Source organism: Pelodiscus sinensis, chromosome 23 (assembly GCF_052426305.1).
Source record: "Pelodiscus sinensis isolate ZL-2025 chromosome 23, ASM5242630v1, whole genome shotgun sequence".
Classification (NCBI taxonomy): Eukaryota; Metazoa; Chordata; order Testudines; family Trionychidae; genus Pelodiscus; species Pelodiscus sinensis.
The window spans coordinates 3,070,393-3,085,234 of NC_143074.1; the positions used below are offsets into that span (position 1 = coordinate 3,070,393).

Genomic DNA, 14,842 nt, shown 5'->3' on the forward strand with positions numbered 1-14,842 from the left:
CCCGTCTCCCCAAGGAGCCACCGGATCGTCCCTCCCCACCTGGCGCCGTCAGCCAGGATGGGAGTGGGGGAAGGCTGGACATTGCAGGAGGAGCCAGCAGGGCAGTGCAACCTTGGGCCCCCAGGAGGAGCTGCAGCAGTTTGCCCCGGTAAGTCCCCCTCTCTCGGGTGGTCCGTAGCACTGCCCGGATCTCCTTCTCCCCCCACCACCCGCCCCGTCCCGAGTGCGCTGCTCTGGCGGCCATTTAAAGGGCCTGGGACTCTGGCCGCTGCTACTGTAGCAGCGGCAGGTCGGGAGCGCCAGGCCCTTGGAATCTCCGGGCCCTGGGGCAGCTGTCCCCTTTCGTCCCCCCCATTGCTGGGCCTGACGTCAGTAACGTCTAGCTCTCTCCCTCTGCATGGGTGCTTGTGGAATTTCCCACATCGTTCCCTACCCCTTCCCGCCACCGCCCCAGAGAGCTGTACCCGCGGCACCGGGGGAAGAGGAAAGCCCCGGCAGGCAACGGGTGGCTTATCCCTGCAGCAAGACGGTTGCGAGCCCTTAGCCATTCAAGTCCAGTTAGCAGAATTGTGAAGGAAGCTTCTCTTATCCTGAAACAGCTCTTCTAGGCAAGCTTCAATGACCCGACCGCACGACAGCCCAACAGAAGAGTCTGACACGTGACAGGGCTGAGAATCGGCCGTGCTGAGATATTTATGAGGAGTCTCTCAAGTTACACCAGGTGTCCTTTAGCGCCAATCTCAGGGCAGGAGGATCACTCTGAGGCCGAGCGAACTCCCAGGTGGGGAGATACAGAAGTTGCTGCAGGAAAAATGCTACGAACAGCCCCACTAGGGGTGACTGTCTAGGCTGAGGGGTAGGCTTTGCTGCTGCTGTTTTCAGTTCCTAACCAAAGGAAGCCCCAGGAAGGGGACGGGGGATACAACTGAGTCCCCCAAGTGTAAGGGCGGACTGCAACATGCTCATCCATTTGTCAGTTGATGCGTTATATCTGATCCAATGAGCTCTGAGACAGGCTCCTGGTACAAGGGTTACCAATAACATATTTATACCCGATCCCTCCAAGGAGAGCTGCTGTGTGAAAAACGGCTTGGCTTCACCAACACGTGACCTGTATTCCCACAAACAGCTAGGCCTACTTTACCTCAGGCTCCCCCTAGCAACAATATGATCCTGCGATCGGGACGTCTGTCTCCATTTCAAAAGGAATCTGAGCCGGGGACCTATGTACCGCAATTCAAACAGGCTATGGGATGGCACAAACCTTGGGGTGATGCCGAGGAAAACACTGAGCAATGGCAAACTTTACAGACGGCGGCTGCTAAATAGATCATTTGATCCCAGTTTAAGTCAACTTCTGCCTGGCCCTGGAGACTGGAAAGGGGGAGGGGATACTTACCACTAGAGTTCTGGGAGCTGCTGTTGGTTTCTTCAAAGTTGTTTTGCGCTTTGCTTTCCACTCTCCTACTGAAGGCGCTCTCTGCTGGGTGGAGAACAAAGGGGGATGGTGAGTGATCCATCCTGGATCCAGGGTTGCTGAGAGGGGAGGCAGATGTCATGCCCGTGTGCCATGCAACCTGAGACCCTGAACAGAGCAGAATGGTCGGGTCCCGCATCTCGGAGGCAACGGGCCACGTTCACCCAGGGGGAACAGGCAGGTATTCTGCACATTGCCTTCTGGCAGAGGAGGCCTGGATGGAACTCCTACGGAGCCTACAAGCGCCATTCCTGGCTGGCCCAAAGGGGTCGGAGTAGAGCGGTGTGAGGCGTTCCCTTTCATCTTTCCCCTCTCAAGGGAATGAGTTGCCCTCACGGCCTGCCGGGCAGGCGGCCAGGCCTGGGGATGAACAGAGGTCCTTCCCAGGGCGTAGAGACTCAACCATCAAGCCTGCTCTCTTTTTTGAATAACTAGCATTTGATTCTGCAGATTCTCCCCGACCATCTACACCTGAGGACTGAAAGATTCTTGGGAAGCCCATCAGGAATGATTCACGAGACCAGCTTTGGGGGTAACTAGAGACAACACAAGGGGTCCCTTCCCTCTGCGTCCATAAAGTGAGCAAGTTCCTTCTACCCCCATAGACCCAGGCTCTGATCTCCTGCCCTGCTCTGCCAGCATGCAGGGGCATCCCCAGCCTGTCACCTACTCTGGACATGTGACCAAAACCGCCGGTGGCAATCCCCAAAGGAATTCAGCACACACTGTAGGAGGAGAGCGCATGTGACAATCCTACAGCAAGGTCAATAGCCCTGCAGCATCCTGGAGCCTTAATGTACAGCAGAACCTGGCTAATTCATCCCATAACCGGCAGACCCGGAGCACGGGTTCAAGTGAAGTCTCATCTCATCCGTACGGCTACGTTTTCACACTGGGTTGGCAAGAAATGCACTGCCCTCCATAGGAAGGATCAATCATAAATAGTTAAAGCTGCCAAAATCAAACGGCCTGGATGCTGTTCTTGCTTTTATCCCTGTGTTTCCTTGTGCACCGACTTGGCAGCTCTCAAGGGGCCCAGGCGAAGTAGCGAGGCTCTGCTGTATTTTCTTCAGGGGGCAGAAATGGATTTTGTGGTCAGAGAAGTTGCAGGGTGAAGCGAGGAAAGAGACCTGATGTCAGAGGTGACAGGGTCGAACCATTCCCTTTAATAGTGGTATCAGACCCTGAGAATGTTGAGAATTAACCCACCGGGAGAGCTTGGGGGGGGGTCATAAACCGACTGTGCCTGGCCAAAGCACCATCGCATTCTTTTGCTGAGCCGGGGCGAAGGACCTTCTCTTTGATTCCGGCCACAGGAGAGCCATATTGTATGAGGCTGCTGGTCCAGTCATACGGGCCAGTCAATTCCCACTGGAGACAGGCGGCTACTGACTGGCTCTGAGGTTACAAGGCGGAATTGGTGGGCAGCCCCAATACCGATATTTTGAAACAAGGGAGAGCGGGACAAGGCTGCTTTCTAATCTGCTCAGCAGCTGAGTCACGATTACTAAGCCTAGTCGTTGAACTCCAGCAGTCCAGACACAACCGGTAGGAACGCCAGGGCTTTGCCGGCTGGCAGAGTGGGACGAAGGGACTGTAGGACACTATGGGGTAACCTTTACCTGTAGTTACCCAGGTTCAAATCCTGGCTTTTGTCACAAGTGAAAATGAACTGGAGGCCTCTGGACATGTATGGAAAAAAATAGTTCCAGGGTTTTGGTTTTTCTCTCTTTTCTATGTTTTGCCAGACAGACAAGAGAAACAAAGGTCCAATATTTCTCCTTGGACTCTTTGGGCTTCTCTCCACTTCCCACGTGAGACCTGAATCTCCACAGTGAAATCTCTTGCATCCAAAGCAAAACGTCAGCCAAACCTTGAACCTGAAGTCAACCTCAGGAAACTACACTGGTCCCGTGGGTGGGTGCCTGTGGAAAATCCCACCCTTTTGGAGGGTCTGCCAGGATCATATTGGTTCCCACCATTTTCTGGGTCCCATCCGGACCCAGAGGGAAGGTCTTGGGTTAAATGGGGCATTAAAGAGGCGTTGCTTTGGGAGCTGCTCTGCCTGGACAGAGTTTTTGGCCAATGTACTTGTGCTAGGAATCTCAGCAGCTGCTAAAATTCTCTTAGGACAAGATGGCTGGAAATACACCCATGTGCCATTCCACTGAAGCAGCCAAATGGACAAGGTAAACCCTTAGTTTTAAATTATTTTTTCCAAGCTCAATCTGCAAGGCTCAGGCTTCATGCTACGTCTCGAGAGAGAGGGAAGGGGAGGGGGAGTTATTCTGTTTATCCAATTCCCTGACACATTTTTTGACTAGAAAAGGGGAAAATCCCTTTCCAAAATATATTGCCCAGTGATTGCCCGGATGAGTCTGGCCTTTGACCACAAAAGCCCCTAATGAGGCTGTTTTCACATATATAATAAACATGGAAACTGGACGAAGCTGTCACAAGTTAACAAAGAACAAAAAGTCTCCACTTGGACTCCTACGCTAGATGAAACGAAGGGAACAAAATCAAAGAAACGAACAGGGACTGCAGTAACAATACGGACCGGCAGGATCGTAAGTGACGGCTGCTGTCAGAAGACGGGGTCACCTGTAGTTTTGAGGTAGGAGCTGATGCATGTGTCACCTCAGAAAAATGACTTAAGCACTGGCCCTGTTTGAAGGCAGGAAAGCAGAGGTCTCTCTCCCCACCCCCACCTACACATTCCAGGCATCTGCCCAGGCCAGACCTTTCAGGGGTGAGTTAAACAGACATTTGCCTAACCTAGAGTGAAGAGGCTGGTTAACTAGCCATCCCCAGTACTACAGTGTAGATGGCCAGTTATCAGACAACTACCCGTTCCAGAGACCGAAGCCAACGTCTCACTATCGTATGGAAACGTGAACCCTACATCTCGGGCCTCTTTGAAAAAAATAAAATCCCAGCGGTTTTCATTTCCCTTTCAAACAGGGGGCAGGAAAGGAGGGGACAGATAATCCAGCCTGATTCTTCCTGAGTGTCCACAATGCAACTATTCTGCTCAGCCTGCTGCTGGAGCCCCTGGGTGGAGGAAGCACGGTGAGAAAGTGCGTGCAGCGTACGACTCTGCCCTCCTCCAGCTAAGGGGCAAGCCCAAAAAGCAATGCCCTGAGGCTAACTAACCTGACGACCCGCTGAACAAACCTCGCTCCGGAAGCTCTTCTCACTTTGTAACTCCAGGATTTGAACCAGGGTCTCTACGGTGCCTTGCGGTCAGCACGAGGCTTTTCAATCCCCTTGCACTGAAAGGCTAAATCTGTCGCAGCTAGGGATGGGAAGAGCTGGAGGACCGCTGATTTGAACCACCATCAGCACATGGCCACTACCTCAGCTCCTCCCCGCGACCGCCTCTCTGGACGGCCTCCATGGCAGCGGCTTTGGAGCTTAGTGAAGGGCAACAGCCAACCCAGGGCAGGAGGGGGCGCTAAGCGGTTCAGAAAGGCGACGATATAAAGGCAATTGGTACCTGTGGTGGCCTTGCTTCCGGGGGATCCAGAATTTGGAGCGCGGAACATCTGGGATTGGGATGCCGGTGGGATACCGGACGGGGAGCGGTGCAGGAGGGTGGAACAGCGGATTATGGAAGCCGGTGTTTTTTTGCCGGATTGGCTCGCCTGGGTCTTCACTGCCACGAAGAGTGGAGATCGAGAGAACTCTGGATATGAAGACTCAGAACTAGTGCCAGGATAGTCAGTCAGCTCCCAGAGCGCGTGCTGGCTGGGAGGGTAGCGTTCCCATAGTCATGCTCATGATTCCCTTACAAGGGGGCCTGCAGAGACTGTGGAGCCACTGAGTCCCACACAGTAGACTGGCTTTCCCCACGCACCCAAAAGGACAGATTTTGCATGCGTATCGGATTTACTGCACGCCGGTAGCTGCTGCTTGGCCAACCCCAAACGGCCGGGAATCCCACTGCTCCTTCTCCCACCGTGTCAGCCACACCCAGGCCATCTAGTGGCTCTGTCTGTCTGAACGGGGACATGCTAAGCGCTGGATGGGCGTCGCTACACAGCTACGCTTCGCCTCTCAATGAAATGGCGTCTCTCATTTGTGTCTTTGTTCGTGAAAAAGCGGGACGAATTTCCATTCCTGAGCCCTGGGCCTTAAACGCCTCCAAGCTTTTGGAGATCTGTGTCTGCCTCGCTTTCCCCTCCAATTTGGCTATTTTTTTTAAGGTATGGTCAGTCGGGAGGGGAGGGAGTCAGGAGAGGTCCTTCGAATGCCATCTCCAGTCAAAAGAGCTGGTGAGATGTAGGCGAGTTCTGGGCATTACTGGGGTTATGTTCTCTGAGTGTCCCCTGACCTACAGGGACCGGGGAGGATCACCAGCAATTCTTAATGCCAAAACGTCCTTTGGCAGAGCAGTCCCTGTCCACACTCAAAACATTAAAAAAAATATTAGAAGACGGAGCAACCCAATAATTGCCCCAATTTCTCAGAAACGCCCTTCAGCCGAGGCTCAGACACAGCCCCTGGAGCCAAATGCCCCTGGGCCAAACTCCCACCAGAGAAGGTCACCGAGAAGAAATTTCTCTCCCTGCCCCTCAACCAGAGCTCGTTCTTACTCTCTGTTCACTGAGGGGATGAAGGATCCAGTGCAGTCCCTCAAGACTGTAGGGCGGACGCCAACACGTGTGGAATGGGGTTACTGCTTATGGAGCACAGCCTCCTGGCCGGGGTGTGTGTCTGCCTTCCTCACCTCAGAGCCCTTGAAGAACTCCCAAAGGCTTTCTCTAGCTAGCAATGCCCTGCCTGGGACTAGTTTAATACCAGAGCCATTTTACAACAGCTCAGAGTCCAGTGCAACTCCCAAAGAGAAGTCCAGACTTAAGCCAGGTTTACACTAGACCTGGCAGCTCAGCTTAAGGTATGCAACTCCCGCTACATATTCTACATAGCTGGAGTCAGCTTGCCTTAAACTGAGCTGGGCGGGGTCCCCACAGCGGGAGGCTGAAGGGAGCACATGCTCCTCACGGCTTCCCTTACTCCTCGAAAGAGCAGGAATACCGGTTGCTGGTGAGGGTGCCCTCTGAGTTCGATTTAGTGAGCCTTACTTAGACTCGCTAAATCAAACCCCAGAAGATCGATTGCAGCAGCATCGATCTTCCGCAGAGCAAAGACGCGGCCTTAGCACTGGCATTTTCTCCCACCCCGTTCTGATTTCTCCGCCACTCCCTCTAGCTCTTCCTTGCTGGGCCTCTGGAGTCCAGTCCCAAATGCAGTCCGGGTTTCCTGCCCCCTGGTCGTTGGGCTCGACCATCCAAGCTCTGTGGTGACACGGCCCCGTAGGACCTTGGAGCTCCCTAAGCTTCCCCCACTTACTGCAGCTGCCTCTGCTCTTTAGAGGGAATTGCCTGGCTCCCCTCAGCAGGGCTCATTCCATAATTAGGGCTGGCCTACCCCCTGGCTCTGCAGACTGGACAAGCCACCCTGTTACAAGCTGCTCTCTACAGCCCAACCACTTGAAGCAAAACCAAGTCCTGCGCAAGCCAACATTACAAAAGGAGAAATCCCCCCCCCCAGCCCAGCAACTCCATCAGACCCAGGATATCGGCTCGTTCGCACTGAGCTGAGCTGGCAGGTGCTAGAGACCCCTATGACGTCGCCCTCTCCCTTCATCAATTTACTCTATGCCAGCATCTGAGCGTTACAAACCAGGACACCCAATGGGCACGAGAACCTTCAACCCAGGGTGTTGGTCTGCCCAGATCTAGGGTGGCATTTCTCTGAATGGGCTTCCGCAGAGGAATTGGCTGGTGGCTCTACGGCAGCGTAGGCACAGGCAGTTTGCCCCGGTCTAGCGTGTGGCCAGCTGAGTTGGGGGTGGGGAGTGGAAGGAGGGCTTGATTTTGCTTTCCAGGCTTCGTTCCAGTCCTCATGGAAAATCCGGCTGCCCAAGTGCCAGGAGGGGTGGTTCCCGGCCTACGTCTCACCAAGCCTGGGTGGGAGAGGTTCTGTGCCTGCGACGTGCAGGTCAGACAGGTCATGATGGTCCTTCCTGGCCTGATGGCCGAGGAGCAGCCCCGGGAGCTGCTCCTGTCTATTCCTGCTTTGTGCCCAATCTCCACCAAGAGAAAGCAATGGGACCCGGCCAAACGTCAGCATCAGGACCATGCCAGGCTAGCCCAGGTCCTGCTGCGCTCCAGGCACTGCTCTCATTGGGAAGCCTGAACGGTGATGCCCGGACAACCTGACAACTTCTAACAGATTCTCCCCTCTCTGGACCAGGGATGAGAAGGAGCAGTCGAGTAGTCGACTACCCGATACGCAGGAGCTTATTGGGTAGCCCTATCGACTACTCGAACACCCCCCCGCCAACTCTTAAAGGGACAGAGAGGAGCTGGCTCATTCTCTGGTCTCGCGCCGGCTTTCAGACAACCCTCACCCTGCCCCTCTGCATTTTTAAGTGGCAGCTGCCGGTCCCACCTCTCTATTTCGGCACAAGAGGTTCCCCTCCCCCGCCGCCACTCTGCATTTTTAAAGAAGCATAGCAGCAGTGGGGAAGGGGGGGATTCCATCGACTACTGAATTAATCGATACTTAACATCCCTACTCTGGACACTGGCCAGTGCAAATGGAGACTATGTCTCGCCACGTCTCCTGAGGACACACGTGGTCAGGGTGGGGCTTACTATACTCTCCTTCCCTGCCAGATGCTGAGTGGTGGTACTTCAGCGTCATTCAGTGAGGAGCTAGGGCAGCAGCAGAAGCTACCGCATCTGAAATAGGATGGCCAGCCCAAATCCTATGGGACAGGCCACAGCCTGCCAGGTGTCACAGTAGTATTTCCAGTGGCCTGTGACAAAAGGATCCTTTTACTCTTTGAGACAACAAACTGCAATTTCGCTCTGCAGTCCAGATCTAAGCAATTATGCTTGATGACTGCATGCTGACAGGCTCGTGTGGATCCTTCGCTCCTCTCCTGAACAGACACGGAGGTCTCCCCTGTGGAACTCACTGCCACAAGATATTGTGAAGGCCAAGATGCAAATGCAAACTGGACATGTACATGAATAGCAAGACAATTGAGTTGAAACAGTCAGTACCAACAACAAGAGCACTGGAAGGCTGAAGCCAATCTCGAAATATTAGAGACCGGGGCAGATCTAATGTGGGGGGTAGGTCATGTTCTATCTGCCCATCATAGGATTTCTTGCACCTCTCTCTTATGCATCTGGTGCTGGCCATGGGCAGAGGCAGGAGACCGGGCTAGACAAACCATGTTCCACTATAGCAGTGTTACCTTGTATCAGGGGACTGGAGTTTCAAGTTCTACGCCTGCCAGATGGCAACAGTAGAAGACAGTCACGCAACCATTTTAACAATGTGCTAAACCTACTTAGTGTCAAATGAAATAAAACGATGGGGAAGGGGAGGGGCTTTCTAAGTACTTTAGTCCACTCCAGGGAAAAGACTCCCCCCTTCCACATCAAGTTTCTGAAGGAAGATCCTGCCAGGCTAAAGGACAGTTGTGGTAATAAAGGCTGGAGAGGCAGCTGCCTGATTGAGACGGAACCTCACCGTGAACTCCGGAAGGAATCTGGGATGCTCTGCAAGACTCTCTTAACTTGGAAGAACGTGGTAGCAGGTGACGGCTTCCAGTGCCTGGAATTGGAGACACGGAGCTGACGTCATTGCCATGGGGACAGTGGCCGTCCAGGTAAAAAAATAAATATCTATATATCTATATATCTGTGCTCACAACTATCTAGTTGTCTGTCTACGAGGGAAGAGCCCCAAGTCTCCTCTGGAGCATCCTGTCTGGTGCCAGGGCAGCGACAGACCGGGTGATGTGGTTTTCCCCAGTATGGCCCCCTGAAATGGAAGAAGCTTAAGGAGAGGCCTAGCCAACCTCATGAGAACTAGAGCTTTGTCCTCTTTGGTCAGGAACTGGGATTGATAATGCCTCCCTTTTGAAGGGCTGGATGGGCCTGGCCTTAAAGAAGAGGTTTCCCTCATGCGCGTGATGGATGCAGATGCTCATGCAGGTTTTATCAGATCCTACCAGTCTGTACCAGCAACTCTGAAGTTTACTAGCACATCTGTAGCGCTCTGGGTTTTCTCCCTTGCGAGATTCCAAGCCACGACATTTGAGGCTTTTTTGTTTGGTCAGCATCCCAGCTGTGCTTGTTCTGGCTACCCCATAAACCACTGGGTGAGGGGTCTCTAATCACAACACAGTCATCCTCTACCATGGAGAACACACAGGTCCATCTTGTACTATAGGTGGAGACTTTATGCATGTTTTCAACATGCTCCTAAATCTTCGTCAGCCACGAACAGCTGTGCGGCAATGGCTGGGAAATGTTTAAAACTCACTTACAAGGAAGGAGGGTGCCCTGGCCTAGGAGGAAAGATGGAAAGAATTGGGTTTTAGTTTGGAAAAGAGGAGATGGAGAGGGGCCATGAGAGCAGCTTTCATGTACCTAAAAGGGTGTCACAAAGAGGAGGGAGAAAAATTGTTCTCCTTGGCCTCTGAGGATAGAACAAGAAGATTAAATTGCAGCAAGGGAGGCTTAGGCTGGACATTAAGGAAAACTTCCTGTCAGGGTGGTCAAACACTGGAATAAATTGCCTGGGGAGGCTGTTGGAATCTCCATCACTGGAGATATTTAAGAGCAGGTTTGATAGACATCTATCAGGGATAGTTTAGATGGTGCTTGGTCCTGCCGTGAGGGCAGGGGACTGAACTTGACCTCTCAAGGTCCCTTCCGGTCCTAGTATTCTATGATTTATGATTCTATGTTCCCTGGTGTGAACTGTATTGTACATGGGTCCCCCAACACAGGTTTTTATTTAGCCTAGATGGACCTGTCAGTGACACAGGAACATTTTTAGAAAATGACCCCCCAACTCCCATAGGCGCTCTTCCCCAAACCCAGCACAGACGTGTCTCTTCCTGAGGCGCTTTTGCATTAAGAACTCCTGGCGATGATCCTCATTCCCTGCAAATGCTCCATCCCACGCGGGAATGTGTCTCCAATCTGCCCAGAAATCAGTGACGTGGACCCACAACCGCACTGAAAGCTGCTGCAGACGCCTGAGGAGGGGAGCCCTCTGCTCATCCTGCTATTGGTCTCGTTTTCAAAGGGCATCAGAGAAGAAAAAGCTACACTACAGAAGGGAAGCTGGACCCAAGTGAGGAGACACAGAAAATCCGTGAGTTACGGCTGGAGCTTTCCTTGCCTGGCCCCACTCTGGCTCGTCTGGATTGGCGGGAGGACTCATTATTTGCAATGCCACGGGCTGGGATTAAAATGAACACCCCTTTAATTCTCCAGCTTGCCAGGGCATTGATAATTGGTAAGTGTCACCCACTGCATGAAAACTGAAGTGTTCAAAGTTACCTCATGGGGACTTTGGAGAGTGAGGAGGTTATGAGGCCCAGGAGAACCCCAAAAGCTGGCTGGCTTTAATAACCAGCCCGTCTCTCTCAGTCACTAGGGCTTGTCATAGTAAAGTCTCCGAGGGGTAGCCATGTTAGTCGGCATCCGCAAAAACAACAAAGAGTCCTGTGGCACATGAAAGACTAACAGGTTTATTTGGGCATAAGCTTTTGTGGGCAAAAACTCACTGTGTCAGATGAAAGTTTTATCATACAGGTTGAACCTCTCTCATCTGGCACCCTTGGGACCTGACCGGTCTGAACCAGGGAATTTTCCGGATGACGGGAGGCCAATATTGTCTAGCAGCACTACCAACACTTCCACTGCTGACTGGGCCGTTAGAAGACAGTTAGGGGTTAATTAGAGCTAAATAACAGCCCAGAAACCTGAGAGCCAGGACTGGTGGCTATAAACAAACTTTATGGGACTACGGGAAACTTGACCACACCCATGAAGAGTGGGCATCCGGCGAACTCAAATCATTCGGGATGACGGACGTTTCCGGACCAGGGAGAGTTCTGGACCAGAGAGGTTCAACCTGCAGTAAATTATGTGAAAAGTCTGGGCAAGGAAAATAAGAGGGGGATACTCAAAAATGCACAGTCGAAAAAAAAACCCTTCAAGTTGCAGGTGACATTATTTTAAAATGTCTTTTAAAACTCATTAAAAACCATTTACACCAACAAAGCCACTCTCCCACCCAAGAAGAGCAGGGAAGAGGGCCGGCTACCTTTCTGTCACCCCTGCCTCACTGCCTTTCCCTTTGCTAACGCAGCAGCAGAAGCCGGGGTGTGAGGAGGCCTCTCGCACCAGCTCTGGAAACTCGTCCTCTTCCTCCAACAACCAGAGACCTCTCTGGAATCCAGGGCCTCTCCTAGAATGCAGACGTCACCCTACTTCTGAGCACTCCCGATCCCTTAGCCTCCCTGCAACTCAGGTTTTACCTCAGTAGCTCTCCTGGCTCTCAGTGAAATGGGTCAAATTCCACCGTCTCTCGCTCCACTCAATTCCCCCTCCCGGAATGTCCTAAATCATGAGGGTTTTTTTAAAGACACAAGAGACCCTGAATCTAGGATTCCACTGACGCAAATGCAGCCACCCTGTTTGCCTTGCGAGTATGGGTCATACGCTGGATTGAAAATCCAAAATGTTCTCCACAGAAAACAGGAAGGGGAAAATTTTCTGGTGGGTCATCCAGCAGCACCATGATAATGATCAATTTGTCTTTCTCGGCCCCCGGGGCAATCTGGGCCATGACTAGAATCCACTGTCGTACTGCCAGGAAGAATGGAGAGACCTTTATTCTGGCACGTCCTGGGAAGGGGGAGTTTACACTAGGTGAGCCGAGATTCCATGCTAACGCCAGTCCAATGTTCCTTATTCACACCGGTACTGACTCCCCTTGGTTACGGTGTAGCGCCTCGGACTGGAGACCCCAGAGCCTTGGCTAGCTGAGGAGCCATCCATGCACCAGTGGTGGCGCTCCTTGGATGCCACCTACACCTATAGTGGAAACCATTGCCTACTGCACCAGGGGGAAGCCAGGGGAGACCTCCTGAGGACAGCTGGGAACGTAGGCTCGTGTCGCTAGGGCCTTAGAACACTTACTTGGTGAGAGCGGGTGCCAGAGATGACCTGTGCTTCCCTACCTTGCACTACGGTCCTGGAAACCATCTCAACACTCCGCAAAACGGGTAAGGAAACAGCCACGCTGGTAAGAGCCAACTACATTTGACCTTCCTTAAAAATACAGACGGCTGGTGGACAGTGTCCCCAGTTTACTTCTCTGTGGGGGGTAAAATTTACACCCACTCCATTCCAAATAAGCATAATAATGAGAATTCAAAACCTCACTATCGGAACCACGATTTTGGTGAACTATTGAAGATACAGGGTGTGAGCTCCCCCTGCTGGCTACGGTGAGCAGTTAATCAAAATCTAATTCCAGAGCCATGCACATCCGTCCTCCAGTAACAGTCATCACACTGCTGTATGAAGAAAGGAGAGCAAACCAGCATCCACATGGGCTTCTGGCCACTGCAATAAAATACAGTGCGCGGCAAAACCCGGGGAAGGACCACACGGATGAAAGCGGAAGTATCCGAACCAGCCCCCAAACTCTGCCAGAACGAATGTCATTAGAATTTCCCTGGACTAGCTCACTAGAAGTTTACATATGAGCTTTGTGTAACAGTTGCTCATGACCTCTCCTTCATCTGAGAGCTCTGCCCTTTAGAGTCGATTTCAGTGTCTGTAGCACGCAGCGACTCCCCGGCACACACATTTCATCGGCCCTGCGATTTAGCCGCAACCTGCCCAAGTCATTTTCGTCATTTCAAAAACCATTTGGAGCTTTCTGTAACGGTTTCTCGGCAGCGTGTAAGACAACGCAGGCTCGTGTGTTATTTAGTGTGGCTTAGGAGAGGTTGGCTGTGGACGCTGGCTTGTTACGTTATGGCTGCTTGGGAGGGCAGGCGGAAATTTGTACAGGAGTATGCTTGTGTATACAGAGTACTGGTGCTTGTTAGTGGGCTGTGCCCACGAAAGCTCATGATGCCATCTACATGTTTTGTTAGTCTATAAAGTGCTACCAGACCATTTGTTGTTTTTTTCTGGAAAAAAACCCAAAAAACCCAGACCCCCAGAACTGCATTGCTTTTCCAGAGAGCTGGTAAAATGGTCGGTCAGATTATGGGTCTTACTAACTTGAACAGCATCCCTTTAAGAAATGGCTTCACTTCTGCTCTACAACGCTCTGGTCTGCTGCCTAAGAGCCGTATGCACACTGGGTGGAATGGCGGAATCCCTCTCTCCAGTATGCCCCTACAGTCAGCGACCGCCATGGTAACTCATACTCGGCAATGAAATGGCTTTCCAGCAGGATACTCACTAATAGGTGCGTGTAGCGCCACATGTTCCTGGTAGGGAGTGTAGTATTTGTACTGTTTGCCACAGAATTCACAGGTGTAATTGCCAGTTTCTGTGAAGATGAAAGAAAGACGCCGTGAGAAAAGAACCCAGCAGCCTCTCACAGAATGACTCGCTCTCTTCCTTTTTAGGTGCGAACTCGATAAAAAGAAAACCCGTGACTCATGGGCCTTCGTTCAGACGGGGCACCTCAAGCATGCGCCGAGAACTGATTTCACCAAGGGAGGTGAAGCCCTGTGATGGGTGCCCACCACCTGCAGCCTTTTTTCTCCCACAGAGGGGAACATTAAAGCTCAGAGGCTAGATATGAACAGAGCACCAGATGCTCAGAGGTTAAGTGGGCTGCCAAACTCAGAGCTGCAAGTCAAGGGCGCGAATCCCAGGCTATTGACTCCCTGTCTCGTGTAGGAGCCAGTGAGCCATACTGCCTCTGCAGATGGAGAGGCAGCAGCTACCCACATCTAGTGATGGATAAGCCACGGAGTGTTCACATAAGCACCCAGAAGTGCAAATTTGGATTCATATTTCCAGAGCTTATTGGGACTGGAACTCTCAGGTGAAAAGATCTTGCAAGACCTGCGGTACCGGCTGTGTCTGATGGTGCCAATAGTACAAAAATGACTTGGTAGTTTAGCACCATCCCTTCCAGCCACAGCCAGAGAGATCAGGTCAATGCAGAACCGCAAATACCGAAAGAGAGCAAACAAGTTAACTCAACATTTGCAAATTGGAAAGGTTCAGCATAAAGCTTGGTCAAAGTCTGGTCATTTTGCCTGGTCTATACTACAGGAGGTAGGTAGATTGATCTAAGTTACACAACTTCAGCTACATGAACAGTGTCACTGAAGTTGACATACTTAGATCTAGCTACCGCGGTATTTTCACTACATTGTAACTTCCCTTACGTTTCTTGGGGAGGTGGAATACACAAATTGAAGGGAGAATTAGGGCTTATCCTCATTACACAGAAGATCGCCGCTGATGCGATTGATCTTTGGGAGTTTGATTTAGTGAGTCT

At 51.9% G+C, this 14,842-nt stretch overlaps 1 protein-coding gene across 28 annotated transcripts in view; it reads right to left on the bottom strand.

Annotated features, from left to right (window-relative positions):
- ZNF618 (zinc finger protein 618) overlaps window positions 1-14,842 on the bottom strand; it is a 214,572-nt gene that overhangs the window by 29,037 nt on the left and 170,693 nt on the right. For 13 of the 28 annotated variants that reach the window (XM_075905305.2, XM_075905304.2, XM_075905300.2 and 10 more), the window contains 4 exons: window positions 13,787-13,876; window positions 9,032-9,115; window positions 4,977-5,165; window positions 1,400-1,483 (listed from right to left, as the gene is read on the bottom strand). In XM_075905305.2, the coding sequence (XP_075761420.2) occupies window positions 1,400-1,483; window positions 4,977-5,165; window positions 9,032-9,115; window positions 13,787-13,876 (447 nt within the window). The remainder of the gene's footprint in view (window positions 1-1,399; window positions 1,484-4,976; window positions 5,166-9,031; window positions 9,116-13,786; window positions 13,877-14,842) is intronic. The other 15 variants (XM_075905317.2, XM_075905298.2, XM_075905292.2 and 12 more) reach the window with 5 other exon arrangements.